Below are 13,754 nucleotides of genomic sequence, written 5' to 3' on the forward strand. Positions count from 1 at the left end.
TGCCAGAGGAGGCTGTGAAGGCTAGGACTATAATAGAGTTTAAAGAGAAGCTAGATAATTTCATGGAGGTTAGGTCCATAAAAGGCTATTAGCCAGGGGATAGAAATGGTGTCCCCTGGCCTCTGTTTCTCAGAGGCTGGAGATGGATGGCAGGAGACAAATCGCTTGATCATTGTCTTCGGTCCACCCCCTCTGGGGCACCTGGTGCTGGCCACTGTTGGCAGACAAGCTACTGGGCTAGATGCACCTTTGGTCTGACCCAGTAGGGCCATTCTTATGTTCTAAGACTTGCAGCCAATTAATGCATCATGTGCGGTCATGTAGGCTGGTAGCCATACCACAGGCCTACATGAAGGATGTAAAGCAAAGGGTGGGTAAGATGTCAGGGCTTGCATAAATCACACCCCTCGCCCCTGAGGAAAACAAATCCATATATGCCCACCCTCGCATACACTTCCCAATTGCGGCCACTGTCAACATCTCAACACTTCTATTTCTGCCGGCAGCCGAACTCTCCCTTACCTGTGATAAACACTGGAATCAGCTCAGCTGCATTGCAGCTTGTTAACAAGACCTCCTGAGGCACCATTACTCTGCCGCTAACAGAAAGCAACCTGCACTACCACAGCACAAGAGCCGGCCTTTGTATTGTCCCAAAAGTGTACTTTGTTCTCACCCATATGTAACTAGAGCAGCCAAAATGCTTACTGAATACCTCATCTCACCTCTTGAAGCTCTTGTTGCAGGTTTCCCCACTCCCTCCGGAAATACAGAGCTGGCTAAAGAGAGAGAGATTGCCAGGACCCCTCGGATTGCTACTAGAGATAAAGGAAGAACAATTATTTCCACTAAGGACAGTGATTTTCAGAAGCAAACCCTGTTATTTATTTTCGAGCTGCTGAAAAGTAGCTACACAATAGGATATGGGCACTCCAGCATTAACAGGAGTGTTGTGAGCAAGACACGAGAAGTCATTCTTCTGCTCTACTCTGCGCTGAATAGGCCTCAGTTGGAGTATTGTGTCCAGTTCTGGGCACCGCATTTCAAGAAAGATGTGCAGAAACTGGAGAGGGTCCAGAGAAGAGCAAAAAATGATGAAAGGTCTAGAAAACATGAGCTATGAGGGGAGACTGAAAGAATTGGGCTTGTTTAAGCTTGGAAAATAGAAGACTGAGAGGGGACATGATAGCTGTTTTCAATTATCTAAAAGGATGTTACAAGGGGGAGGGAGAAAAATTGTTCTCTTTGGCCTCTGAGGTTAGGACAAGAAGCAATGGGCTTAAACTGCAGCAAGAAAGATTAAGTTTGGACATTAGGAAAAACTTCCTGCATGTCAGGGTGGTTAAACACCAGAATAAATTGCCGAGGGAGGTTGTGGAATCTCCATCACTGGAGATATTTAAGAGCAGGTTAGACAGACATCTATCAGGGATGATCTAGATGGTGGTTGGTCCTGCCGTGAGCACAGGGGACTGGACTTGACGACCTCTCAAGATCCCTTCAGTTCTAGTGTTCTATGATTCTATGAGAAAGAGATAAATCATGCACGAATAGGCTTGGTAGAACACCACTTTTACTGTTATAGCTTCAATAACCGCTCCTGATACAGAGATGCGTTAAGCAGTGGAACAGCCTAAAATAATGGCCACATTCCTGTTCTTTCTGTCCTTTAAAAGTTCTTGTGATGACTACTGGAAGTGGCCACCCTAGAAGGTGGGGAAGGGTGGACTTTGTGACAGTAGGCTTTCTCTACAACGTTATGAATACGTGGGGTGGAGTCAATTTTCATATCATCCCTTGAAAAGAGTGACCCAGGTTTTCTAAAAAAGTGACTGCACAGACAGCAAGTCTTTATCAGTCATAAAGTTAATGGATATAACATAGTGGCAGATGAGACCATGTTCCGAAAGATACCCGAGCCTGGGTCCCCGTCCTGGCCTCTTACTGGGAGTAATGCAGAGGCACTGCAAGTGACTCAGCAGCACCCTCGCCCATTGATTAAAATGTGGCCCTGTTTGGTACCAAAGGGGGAGAGGTGGGACTGGGGGGCGGGAAGGAGAGGAAAGATCTGCTTGACACAGCCGAGAAATAATTCTGGGCTTGGCCTGGATCCTGCTGCCATGGAAATGTGGAAGCATTTGTGGAATGTAGCTAGTATGACAGTGGCTGTTTTAACAAGTGGACTGGTGTAGAGTTCCTGGAGTCCTGCACTAACACCCAGCCGTCCATGCTCTTCTCCTGGCAGGACCAAGCCTTGTCCAGTATACACACTCCAAGACTGAAGAGGCTGAGTGCACATGCAAAGCACAAATATAAGATAAACCAGGTAGGAAAACCTGAGGGTTGGGTTTCAGGCAATACGCAATAATACCCTGCCCTTTGGATTCTTTTCCCTCTTCTCGTGCTTGGGACAGTCTCCGTCTGCTCACTCAGATCCCTTCTCTCAACAGTGTCTTCTACAAGTCTTTCAACACGACCTCCGCAAGGCTCCTATCTCAACCTCACGCCAGTTCTTCATAGCCCCACCAGAACGCTCTTCTGCAACCAACCAACTATGTGGCTCATTTCAAGCCAAGTGTTCCCCAAGCAGAAAGAGAAATCCAGGCAGTTCACTGCAGATTCTCGGCTCCAGAACCAAATACAGGAGAAACACCAACAACTAGCCTTGAAGAGTGATTCTGATTTCAGATCCAGGGAGACCAGGCTGCCACATGCCAGGTTAAACCAAAGCCATTGAGGGGTCCTCAATAATGTTGACAGAGAGGTGGAGTGTATTAAGCTGTGCTGCTAACGCACTGTAGCTCTTATCTGCTGTAATTGTACCAGTTCTACAGAGAGGGAGAAGCAGTAACGATATCTTCCCTAACAGTAATTTCCATTTCAGCAAGCTTCCTCATATTGCAATGGGATATTAGGAAATGGTCTATGCATGTTTTGGCTTGGATGGGTTGGGAATTCACTATGAAAAATCACTATGAAAGACCCCAGACAACTTCTTCCAAACGTATGACCAGCTTTTGGGCTGTCCTCACCGTGACAGATAGCAAGCCTGGCAGAAAGGTCTCCTTCTTCAGGGGCCTTACTCTGTAACTCCTGCTCTCACATGTACCTGTTCAACGCCATGGTAACGGTTGCTCCTTGTTGCATCTCTTGAGATGCTGCCACTGCTGCTTCTGCCAGCGATGCCACCGCCTGCGTGGCCTCTGAGGCCTGCGTCGTTTGGATAGTCATCTCTCCCCCCTGTAGCGTTGCCCAGTTCTGCTCCACCTAATTGGGGAAAGAGAGAAAGAGAATGCGAATAATGCGCGTTTTCCTGAATCGTTCCCACAGCTGGGTGGCTACTTGTAAAATGAGAATGTCAAACACTTTCAAAATGTCTTTGAAAAATCCTACCTGCTTTATTTTGCACAAAACGTCCTTAGAGCACCTCTGGTGGAAAAAGAGGTGCCTTGGGAGTAATTTAGAAACCTAGCTATAGGCAACATTTTGGAAACCATCCAATTGCTTCTCATTCACTACCAAGGTGTTGACTCCTGCCTCCGATTGCCTATGAGATTTCATACAAATGTTTTCATGATGCCTCCCATGCTGCCCCACATATATAAGGGAGAAATCCCCTCCATAGATGCAAACACTACCTTGTTATCCTCCAAATCCATCCTTTGCTATGATGTCTACAGATAACGTGCCTGTTATTTTAAACTCATTTTTATGCCTGAAGTGTCTAGTACCCCTGGTCATGGACCAAGACGCCATGGTGCCAGGTACTGTATACATACACCACAAAATGTCTCATTTCCTCCTATTCCCTCATTTGGGCGCCCATAATCATTTTCTCTCAGATCATACTCAGAGTGTAAGATGTCTGGGATTGTCTTTTTGTTCCGTGTTTACACAATGCCTAGAACAATGGAGTCTGGCCCATGACTAGGGATCTTATGAATAAAACGAATAATGAATGTTACATGTAGAAGCAGTTTGTTCATTGTGGTACATCCCACACTATGCAGGATCTTGTGCTTGCCAGAGAATTCACCTTCTCCCAGCTGATCATTCTCCATCCTAGGCTATCCTCCGCCAGTTGGGACCCCACATGCAGCAGTGAGTGAATGGTCACACACAGGATATTTGGGCATGAGGCAGGAATGAACATCAGGAAGAAAAGATCATACAATCAGAGGATGAAAGTTCTTCAGCCTTCAAGAGGTGTGGGCCATTTTAAAAGAGAAAATTCCTCTCACAGACCCATCCCTCCTCCCAGTTGCAAAAGTCCCTTTATATTGGCTGGTGCTTAAATGTTCATTCAACTGAACATCAGGAAGGGCTCCACAGACCACTGTCATGCCATCCAGAAAGGGAAGAGATTTACTTTATCGCACCCAATCCATCCTGCCTAGGCAAAGGTTTTTCTTTTGATTTGAGTATCCTCTTACACACTGGATCTTAGAAATGAGACCGCTGGCAGAAAGCGGGAGAGGAAAGAACCACCATCCCCACTGAGGCGTGAAAAGAAGCAGAAGAGGATGGAGTCACAGAAGCTGTCGGTAGATTTTAAGGAGATGAATGATTGAGTCAATAGCAAATCACAGTTGAGGAGGAGGAGCACGGAGTAAAGATGTGGCCAGAAGATGCCATTTGATATCTTGGTGAGAGAACAGTTCCCTGGGAGAGGATCAAGGGTGGAGATGGAGAAACTCGAAGGCAATGACTGTAGACTGTGGTGAAAGGAAGCTGAGGTACGAGTTAGAGAGGCAGACTGGATCAAGGACTTTTTCTTTTTTTAGGCTGGAAGAGACCAGCATAGGCTTATATTGGTTGGGGAGGAGAATTAGAAGAGGAGGGAAAGGGAAGGGGCAAAGGATGTCAAGAGGCAGGAGGAGAGATTAGAGGCGAGCAGGCAAGAAACCTGTGTGCGCGTAATGGGGCAGAGGACAGTTTACTGGGGGTGAGAAGGGGGTAGTGTTGGGTCTCATCAACTGTCTCTTTGAAGACGTCAGCAGAATCCGTTGCTGGAGGGTACAGGAGGGGGACTCCAAGGCAGCAAAGGATCCGATCAGCTGCAATTGTTGCCCTGAGTCAGCGAGGGAGGAAAAAGCAGTGCGGCTTGCCCAGGAAGTGTGACGAACTGGAGGCAGAGGGAATAGAGCTGCAGCGAAGAAAACCTGCATGCTCACAAGACTTTCGGCAGAAGTTGGAGCCTGCTGGAATGGACATTGCTGGAGATGAGATGAGTGGAAGAGTGACAGAGTGGAGTAGGCGGGGTCAGCGGAGTCAACAAAAGATAGAGAGAAGGGAGAGGGGAAGATGAAAATGGTTCAAGAGTCACTGACATCAACAGACTGTAGGTCACATCTGGGCAGGGGAGAGGGCCAACAGACAAGCACGCAGTGTTGAAGGAGATGAAGCAATGGTCACAAACGGGCCACGTGATGATGAGAAACACAGAGCAGAAGCATTCTGGTGAACTGGAACGTTGATCCGGGGAAAGGTTAGGCAAAGAGGAGCGAGAACCACAAAGGAAGCAGCAAGGGGATCAGATGGGGTCCCCGTGCCAAAGCAGAGGTCACCAAAACTGAAGTAGAAAGGATTGCGATGAGACCAGGAGTCCAAATAGAAGAGGAAGGAGGCTGATAGAGAGGGAAACAGAGGAGATGATCCAGAAGGACTGTTGGTCTCAGGGGAGAGAAGCATAACCCTGTAGGCACACCAAGAGACAAAGAGTGTGCAAGAAGTTGGCACTGAAAGAGAAAGTGGCTCCAGAGGCAGTGTTGGGAAGGGAGGGGGCGGGTAACGCAGGTTTCTTTAAGCACCCAGGGACCGAGGGAGCTGGATGGCAGAAATCTTTTTTGAGACAGAAGAGCAGGGTCAAGATAGAGCCCATTGTGCTGCTTACCACCCTGATACAGAAAAACGTTCAACTCTCCAGACACTGGGATGGTGGTAGATGGAAAGGGGGGGTGGGTGGGAAGGGAGGTTTCTGTCACATCACCCACGACAGGGATGGAGTGTGAAGAGCTGGCTTGGACAAGGAGGGGAACCCCAGGTAAGAAAACACACTTGGATCACAAGAGGCCCAACACCAAACTGCAGTTTGTCTATACAAGTAAAGTTTTACCTGTTTAATAAACTGGTTACAACTTTGTGTAGATGAGGGGGAGGTTTTCAGAGACAAGCTCTTAAGTCTCAAGGAGAGTCAATGAAGTTAGGCATCTAATTGCCATTTGTGCCTTTGAAAATCTTCCCCACGGCCTAGAGATAAAGATACCAGGCCCTGAAAAGCCTCTAGTGAATAGGAAGTACTTTTCAAGGCCAGAGCCCCAAACAAACAGCTGGCTTCGATTCGGTTTTTCAACTTCAAATGCTCTTTAATACAGAACAAAGCTGTTTTGTGCTGCCACCTATTGCCACAAAAACCTTTCCCTTACGGAACAGAACAGGTCGACCATTCCACTCCACCACAAGGATGGTACTTCACCCAGAAACCCAGGCATGTGGCCAAAAGGAAGGGCAGCAACGCACAGTGAAGTAAGTCAGTGAGACTGCTAACGAGGGGCTTGGGCAGAGGGAACTGAGGGAGACAATTGTAGCTGATTAAGTTATAGGAACCTTCTTTATACAAAATACATTTTGTTATGAAAATTATGCAGGGCTTTTTTTGCACTACAAACGGAAATGCTTCCTACTGAACAGTTCGAGTTTGTTATGATTAAGCTCCCCCATGTAGCTTTGTCATTGGGGATGTGAATGGTTAAGCGGTTGACCAGTAAGCATCACGCTTACTGGGTGATGCTTACGTTACAGTTAACTGGCAGGGGCTGGAGCGGCCCCCGTCTGCCGCATGCAGGGGGCTGCTCCACCCAGAGGGGCCTACCACCAGCTCAGCGTGATGCAGGCAGAGGTGCCTCAGCCTGGCCCAAGCAGTCCCCATCCCTGGCAGGCCTGGCCCAGCTCAGCCAGAGCAGTTCCCTCTCCCACCCTGCACTGTAGGCAGAGGCACCCCAGCCCTGCTAGAACAGCCCCTGGAGCACTCCCCGCCCACCCCTATTTAAGTGGTTCACTGCTTAAACACAAATGTGTAACCAATTAACTGATTAAACAGGATTTTATATCCCTATTTGTCACGTTGAAAAAATTGATTGAAAAACACGAGTACAAATGAACGTACCGTACAGTATAGCACGTTCCTTAACACTTACACCGCTATGCATTTATACAATGCCCTTTATTGGAGGAAAGTGCAAGCCACTTACACACTGACTGAGTCACTCTATCCTTTGGAAGTGCTGCAGGGACACGGTCCCATTCTCCCCATAGGGAAACTGAGGCAAAAAGAAGTTAAGCAGCTTCCCAAGGCCCCACTGTATTCTGTTCCTGGCTCTGACCCAGAAAGCCCTAAACCTGAACCATTCCCCATCTCCTCACACTGTAACCATCTCACTGGTGTTCCAGGCCCAAGGGTTATCCAGACAAGCACATGAATGAGTGTGTCTGGAGAGCTGAATCCAGAACACACGCATGCTATTATCCCAAAGGACACTGACTGAGATCAGCATGTGCAAAAGTTGGGAAATTGAGCACTTTGGGGCCCCTAGTAACTGGGCAAACACACATACCCCCAGAGTTACAGTTACCCCAGACCACGTAAACTAGCTAAGACAATGTTGCATGAACGTTGATTTCAGCTTTTAACTTGGCAGCATTTGGCATTAAGTGTTCACTGGGAATGCAAAACCTGAAGTATGAAAAATGCCAGCGTGCCAGAAGTGTCCAGTAGCGACACACAAGTGTGCTGTGTGCTTGAGAGCCACGACTTCACCCCCGCCCCCTTACCTCTCCATCCGTTACCGCGGAGTAATTGACTTGTGCAACGGTGACTGTGGTAGGCAGCTCAGAGGCATCAGCCAGAGTAGCAACTGTAGCACCGGTGCCAACCTGCAAAATGCCACCATAAAGGAGTAAACAAAATGCAGCACCTGCCATCACTGTTCATCTCAGCAGCCCGTCGCTGCATCTCGGCTAACGGGGCAGCCAAGCCCGCTAGCCTCCAAAGCTAACGCTCCTAGGAGGTTCCACAGTAATGTTTGGGGTAAGCATTAAGATCACTAGAAGGGAAAACTGAAGACCAGAGTGTCCCGCACTTTAATACCCAGCACTCGCCATATACACGGCTATTCATCGTTAGCCCCATGGTAAGGTCTGGAAGGTATCTTCATCCCCATTTAACAGCTGGGAAGCAGAGGCAAAGAGCCTGCTTCTAAGAAGCGCTGAGCCCTCAGACCTCCAAACAGATCCACAGGTGTGTGGGTGCTCCACCCCTTGGCAAAGATGGCTCTGAGCTGCTCACGTACGGCCTAAGAGGGAGTCTGCAGCAGCAGAAGGGGCCAATTTGCAGCCGCTCCGTGAGCAGTTTTGTTGTTCTTTGGGACAGAGAGGGAGGTGCATGGGGACAGAGGAAAGAGAAGAGTAGTAAGGTTGCCGTCACTGTAGGAACATCCTCTCTCCAAGTGATGACACCTAGATCTTTGGAAGCATTCTTCTGGTGACCTAAGTTGCATTTACACCAGAAGTTAGTAGGTATGGCTACAGGCTCAGAAGTGTGGATTTGTCATACCCCTGAGAACCGTAACTATGCCAACCTAAATTTTAGGTGTAGATCCATCTTAAGCTATTGTTTAAAAATACTCTAATCCCTATGGTTATGTCTACACTACCACCCTAGTTCGAACTAGGGTGGTTAATGTAGGCAACCGAAGTTGCAAATGAAGCCCGGGATTTGAATTTCCCGGGCTTCATTTGCATCTTGCCGGAACAAGGTGTAACGGTAGTTCGAATTAGAGAGCCTAATCCGAACTACCTAGTCCGTGCTGCGTGTAGCTGCGGGCACGGAGTCCGAACTAGCGGGGATTTAAAAATGGCGGCGCCCGGCAAGATGCAAATGAAGCCCGGGAAATTCAAATCCCGGGCTTCATTTGCAACTTCGGTTACCTACATTAACCACCCTAGTAACTAGGGTGGTAGTGTAGACATATCCTATCAGATTAGAGCAGTGTTTCCCAATTTTATTTGGCCACAGAACCCTTTTAAACTCGAAAGAATTTTGCGGAACCCCCAATAACAGTCTTATATATGGGGCTGAAAAAGTAGACCACAAATAAGTAAGGATAATAATAAACAAATGCTAAACAAGGTCATGAAATCAACATTTAGTTTAATTGTACATATTTAAAAACAAAAACAAAAAAATCACATAATATGAATTTTTTTAAAAAAAAAAATCATAAAATGTGATTGTAATGGAATTTTCTCGCGGAATCCTTATTTTCACTTCGTGGAACCCCGGGGTTCCGCGGAACACCCTTTGGGAAACACTGGATTAGAGCACAGCCATCAGTTGTGAGCACAGCCATCAAAAGGCTGTGAAACAAAGCCGTGATCTGCACTATCTACAGATGGCTTGAAAAAAACAGCTCTGAGAGGCCGAGCAGCTCCATTCATTTTACTAGGTGTTTGCCTTGAAACAGAATTGTCAGCACTTAACTATTTCAAGCGGTGACCAAAGCAGGCCCAGATGCAAGAGGGATGAGTCAGCTGAGGTCAGTTTTGTGTGTTTTGCTTTATTATAGAAAGACATGCCCAGTTTACTGTAAATGGCATCTTGTTTCAACATCTCAAGTGGATGGAGCCTCGTGAATACCACAACTTCAAGTGCCACGAAGAGTAATTACCAAATCGTGGGTCATGACCCCAGATGGAGTGGCACCATCAGCAGATAGGGTCACAGTGACCTCTGCTGTATTGAGAATGCCATTGTGCTCCAAACTCCGTGACTTTACACATACTGTGCACGTGAGGTCACAGTGCATAGAGGATGCTATTTTGCTCTACAAAATGGCACCCTCCATGTGGCACGTCCTTGCACGCATCATCCATATGGGGGTCGCAATGTGCAATGGATCCCTTGTTCTAGGGGATGCGGCACGATTGCATGCATATGGGGTGTGCGAGATCATGCTGTGCAGAAGACGCTATTTTGCTCTTCATCCTCCACCCAGTCTGGAGTCCCCAGAGGAAATGATTTAGAAGGGAAAATAATAAATAATGAATATTAAGTAATAGTAATAATTATATCGTTATAATTTTGCCAGCAAAATGTTGGCAACATGACCTAAAGTACAGTGCAGAAAATCCCACCTTGTTCTTACTGCAGGGGTCCAATAGACCCAGATGTGTGCCCCATGATACTCAGAAAGAGATGTGTAATAGATATCAGAGGGTTAGCCGTGTTAGTCTGAATCTGTAAGAACAACGAGGAGTCCTATGGCACCTTATAGACTAACAGATATATCAGAGCATAAGCTTTCATGGACAAAGACCCACTTTGTCAGATGCATGTAGTGGAAATTATACCTGTCTCTGGAATTTCCACTACATCTGACGAAGTGGGTCTTTGCCCACGAAAGCTTATGCTCCGATACATCTGTTAGTCTATGTGTAACAGAGTATCTCGAGTCGGCGATAAAGGAGGCAGTCTAGGCCTCAGCTCCCTCTCTGCTAAATGGAGAGAATGGCACTGCCGTCTTTCACAGGGGCGTTAGTAGGACGAACGTACTATTCTTTCCACCATGGGAAACTCCCGTACAATGGCAACAGAGGCCACAGAAGTACCTGAGCTAGACAGACGTGAGATTCCTGAAACAAGCAGGTGACGTCAAACAGCCAAGGTGTAGAGTTAAAAACACTTCTGCCCGACACGGCTGCCCAACAGTGTGTGAAGGGACACGTGGGCTCTGCTCACCTGGATAAGGGAGACCGTGCCATCAGGGTTACTGAAGGTCTGGACCACTGTCTGCGAGGGGACCAGATGTGCTATACTATGCGTAGCGGCAGTCTGTTGCTGCGTCTGTTGATCCTCAAAGGCATAGAGAAGGTCTTCGCGCCCATGCTGTTTGTAGCAGTTCTTCACAATCGTCCGTAACGCCTGGGTCCAGGATACCTAACGGGAGAGAACAATACCATTGAAAGAACAGTTCTAAGGGGCATTTCCAACAGCTAATCCCCCCTGAATTCACTCCTCCGTGACCTGAGCAGCGTAAATCTTTAGCTTTCTTCAGGGCTAATTTTTATCGGTTTTTTTTTCCAAAATAAAAACAGAGTCTCTGAATACACCCAAGCCCCCCATCTCTCTGAACCCCAAAGTTCATGAGTCACCCGTCAGAAGCAAGCCAGCAGGAAGACTGCCAGTACCCATGTGCCACATAACAGAACAAGTCTGTATGACCACGGGACGGAGGAAATCTCCTTAGTGAAACAGTTCTGCTTCAAACTTTCAGGGAGTTTAATGAGGAATGGGTGGGTGGGGGTCAAAAATCAAGTGAAGGGCTGATTGATACCGTAATTCCTGGCTCAACCAGGCTCACCCCAGCGAGGGAAAGCTCCAGTCCCTGCAAGTCCTAAGAGTCACAACATTTTCATGCCCCCTTGTGATTGTTGGGTAAACAGGTATCTCCCACTCCTCCTTAGCTCCCTGCAACATCCCGACAGAGTGGGCATGCATCCCTTTTTCTCTCCCCACTCACCCCTGCCTATCCCACCACGCCTGTTTCCTCACCTACAGGACGGGCACACACAGCTCTGTTTGATGAGAGGGGGTTACATCACCTGGCGGCTTTCTGTGGGGCTGGGATATGGGCTCTCTAGCAGATGTTTGGGAGAACAGAGACCCAGTACTGGGCCAGAGAGCCATTTCTTAAGCCTGTATCATGAGTTGCTAATGTGGCCAGCTGGATGAGGAGTTACCCACCACGAGAGGCGAGAAGAAGAGAGGTGGGATAAAAATATCACCTAGCAAATTAGCAATACTGAGTCAGAGTGGATCCGGGAATAAGCCTCTTTCGCCACCATGTTATTCTCCTCTACCCCTTGGACTAAGGTGGCGCTGACTCTCCAGGGCAGAAAGAGTGACTGGACCAAAAGGGACAGACAGATGATTGTCATGTGAAACTGCAGCACAGACAGCCAAGATATGGAAACGAGAAGGAAGAACCAAACCATGTGATTTGGGCACAAACTTTTAACGCTGGCATGGAACAAGGGAAATGTCTGACCTAGCTGCTCTCTCGGTCACGCACAAGGGAAGCTCACAACATAGCAACCTGCTTCCAAACTTCAGAGACTGCTCTGAAGAGGTAGCAGCAGCACAACACCCACCCTCTGTTTCTGCTCCTCGGTACGGACGTCACTGCGAACGTTTGCCCATGGAATATCCTCAGGCCACCAAACGGGTTTGCAGCTTTCTTTCCCCCAGCCCGGCTTCCCACGACCTGTTGAGTACTTCAGCATTTCAGGGATGAATGCTCGCAGCTGCGCCTGGAACCAACAGCACAAGAGGAATAAAAGCTTCTTCAGGGGATTTAAGGTTAGTTTATAAATTTCTGGATTCCATTTCCACCTGTAAACGATCAGACTAAAAACTAACTGAAACTGCTCTGAAAGCATGTGAGGAATCCCTCTCCACCTCACCCGTGTCACAGTGGTCAACAGCTCACTGTGGAGCGCTAGGAGAGCGAAAAAGCTAAGTCCGCCAATTAGAACAGTAAAAGCAACATACCACCGCCAATACTGCAATGTTACGGTTCAAATACTCCAGTGATGAGAACCAGCCAGCCCAGTTCAAATCAGAGAGCAAAAACCTGTAAGTTGAGACCTGCAAGACTTTAGCTTAGCTATTTTTGGCCTTGGAGACAAGAAATTATAACGTAAGTGACTGGAAAAAACAAACAAACCTGATGCTTTAGGATTATGGGAAAAGAGTACCAAGTGGTAAAACTGTTCAAAATTACCCAGAAGATTATTATTAGATCATTACAATACTGTAAAGGTGCATCTGACTCAGATCTGTCTCTCAACCATTGCTAATGAAAATAAAGGGAACTTACACAGCCTATAGAAAATTGTGGTCCCCTACGTTTCCAGGGGACACAAACCAATAAAAGAAAAGCCAGCTGACACTTTTATGGACACGCACAGAATACAGGTATAGGCAGAATCACATTATAAAAGGGAGAAATTGAGCTCCCTGTGGGAGTCTCTAGCAGGAACTAGCCTCTTACTGATGACCAAGCCATGAGAGACCCATCAGACCCTAGCACGATAATTAAGGTTGTGAGTATAACTCTATTTGTAACTTGTGCATAGAGCTGTAGAGAATTTCTATATGCTTGAATAATCATAAATTTAACTGTAACTGTAATAAAACTTGTAAATTCTACTTGTGACTGTGTGCGTAGTCATGACTCTTGGTTTTTACGTGTTCTTAGAGACACTAGTTCCGACACAAGTAGCAAAGGTGATTGTCACTGTGAAGCTTGAAACCATAGCTGCTAGAGCTGATGACACCATGGTGGTGTAACACCACATTGAAATTTCCCTTGACAATAAAAGGCTACAGTCTCCTCTAGAATTGCGCCCTTAAGCAGCAAGGGGCTCAAAAGCTAGACAGAGGTGGACATTAAGACAGAGGTGGTTCGTCAGGGTTAACCCCCGGCAGGCCGCCGCCACTGCATCTCTCTAGGCAATTTATTCCCATATTTAGCCACCCTGACAGTTTTTTCTAATGTCCAACTTAAACCTCCCTTGCTGCAATTTAAGCCCATTTGCTTCTTGTCCTGTCATCAAAGGTTAAGGAGAATCATTTTTCTCCCTTCTCCTTGCAACACCCTTTTAGGTATTTGAAAGCTGCCATCATGTCCCCTCCC

General features: G+C 47.2%; 1 protein-coding gene across 4 annotated transcripts in view; it reads right to left on the minus strand.

Moving 5' to 3' along the window:
* Window positions 1–13,754, minus strand: part of NRF1 (nuclear respiratory factor 1) — a 136,751-nt gene that overhangs the window by 35,330 nt on the left and 87,667 nt on the right. For all 4 annotated transcript variants that reach the window (XM_006120331.5, XM_025183218.3, XM_089778049.1 and 1 more), the window contains 4 exons: window positions 12,208–12,366; window positions 10,796–10,993; window positions 7,831–7,932; window positions 3,110–3,267 (listed from right to left, as the gene is read on the minus strand). In XM_006120331.5, coding sequence (XP_006120393.1) covers window positions 3,110–3,267; window positions 7,831–7,932; window positions 10,796–10,993; window positions 12,208–12,366 — 617 coding nt within the window. The remainder of the gene's footprint in view (window positions 1–3,109; window positions 3,268–7,830; window positions 7,933–10,795; window positions 10,994–12,207; window positions 12,367–13,754) is intronic.

This window comes from Pelodiscus sinensis, chromosome 1, assembly GCF_052426305.1.
Source record: "Pelodiscus sinensis isolate ZL-2025 chromosome 1, ASM5242630v1, whole genome shotgun sequence".
Lineage (NCBI taxonomy): Eukaryota > Metazoa > Chordata > Testudines > Trionychidae > Pelodiscus > Pelodiscus sinensis.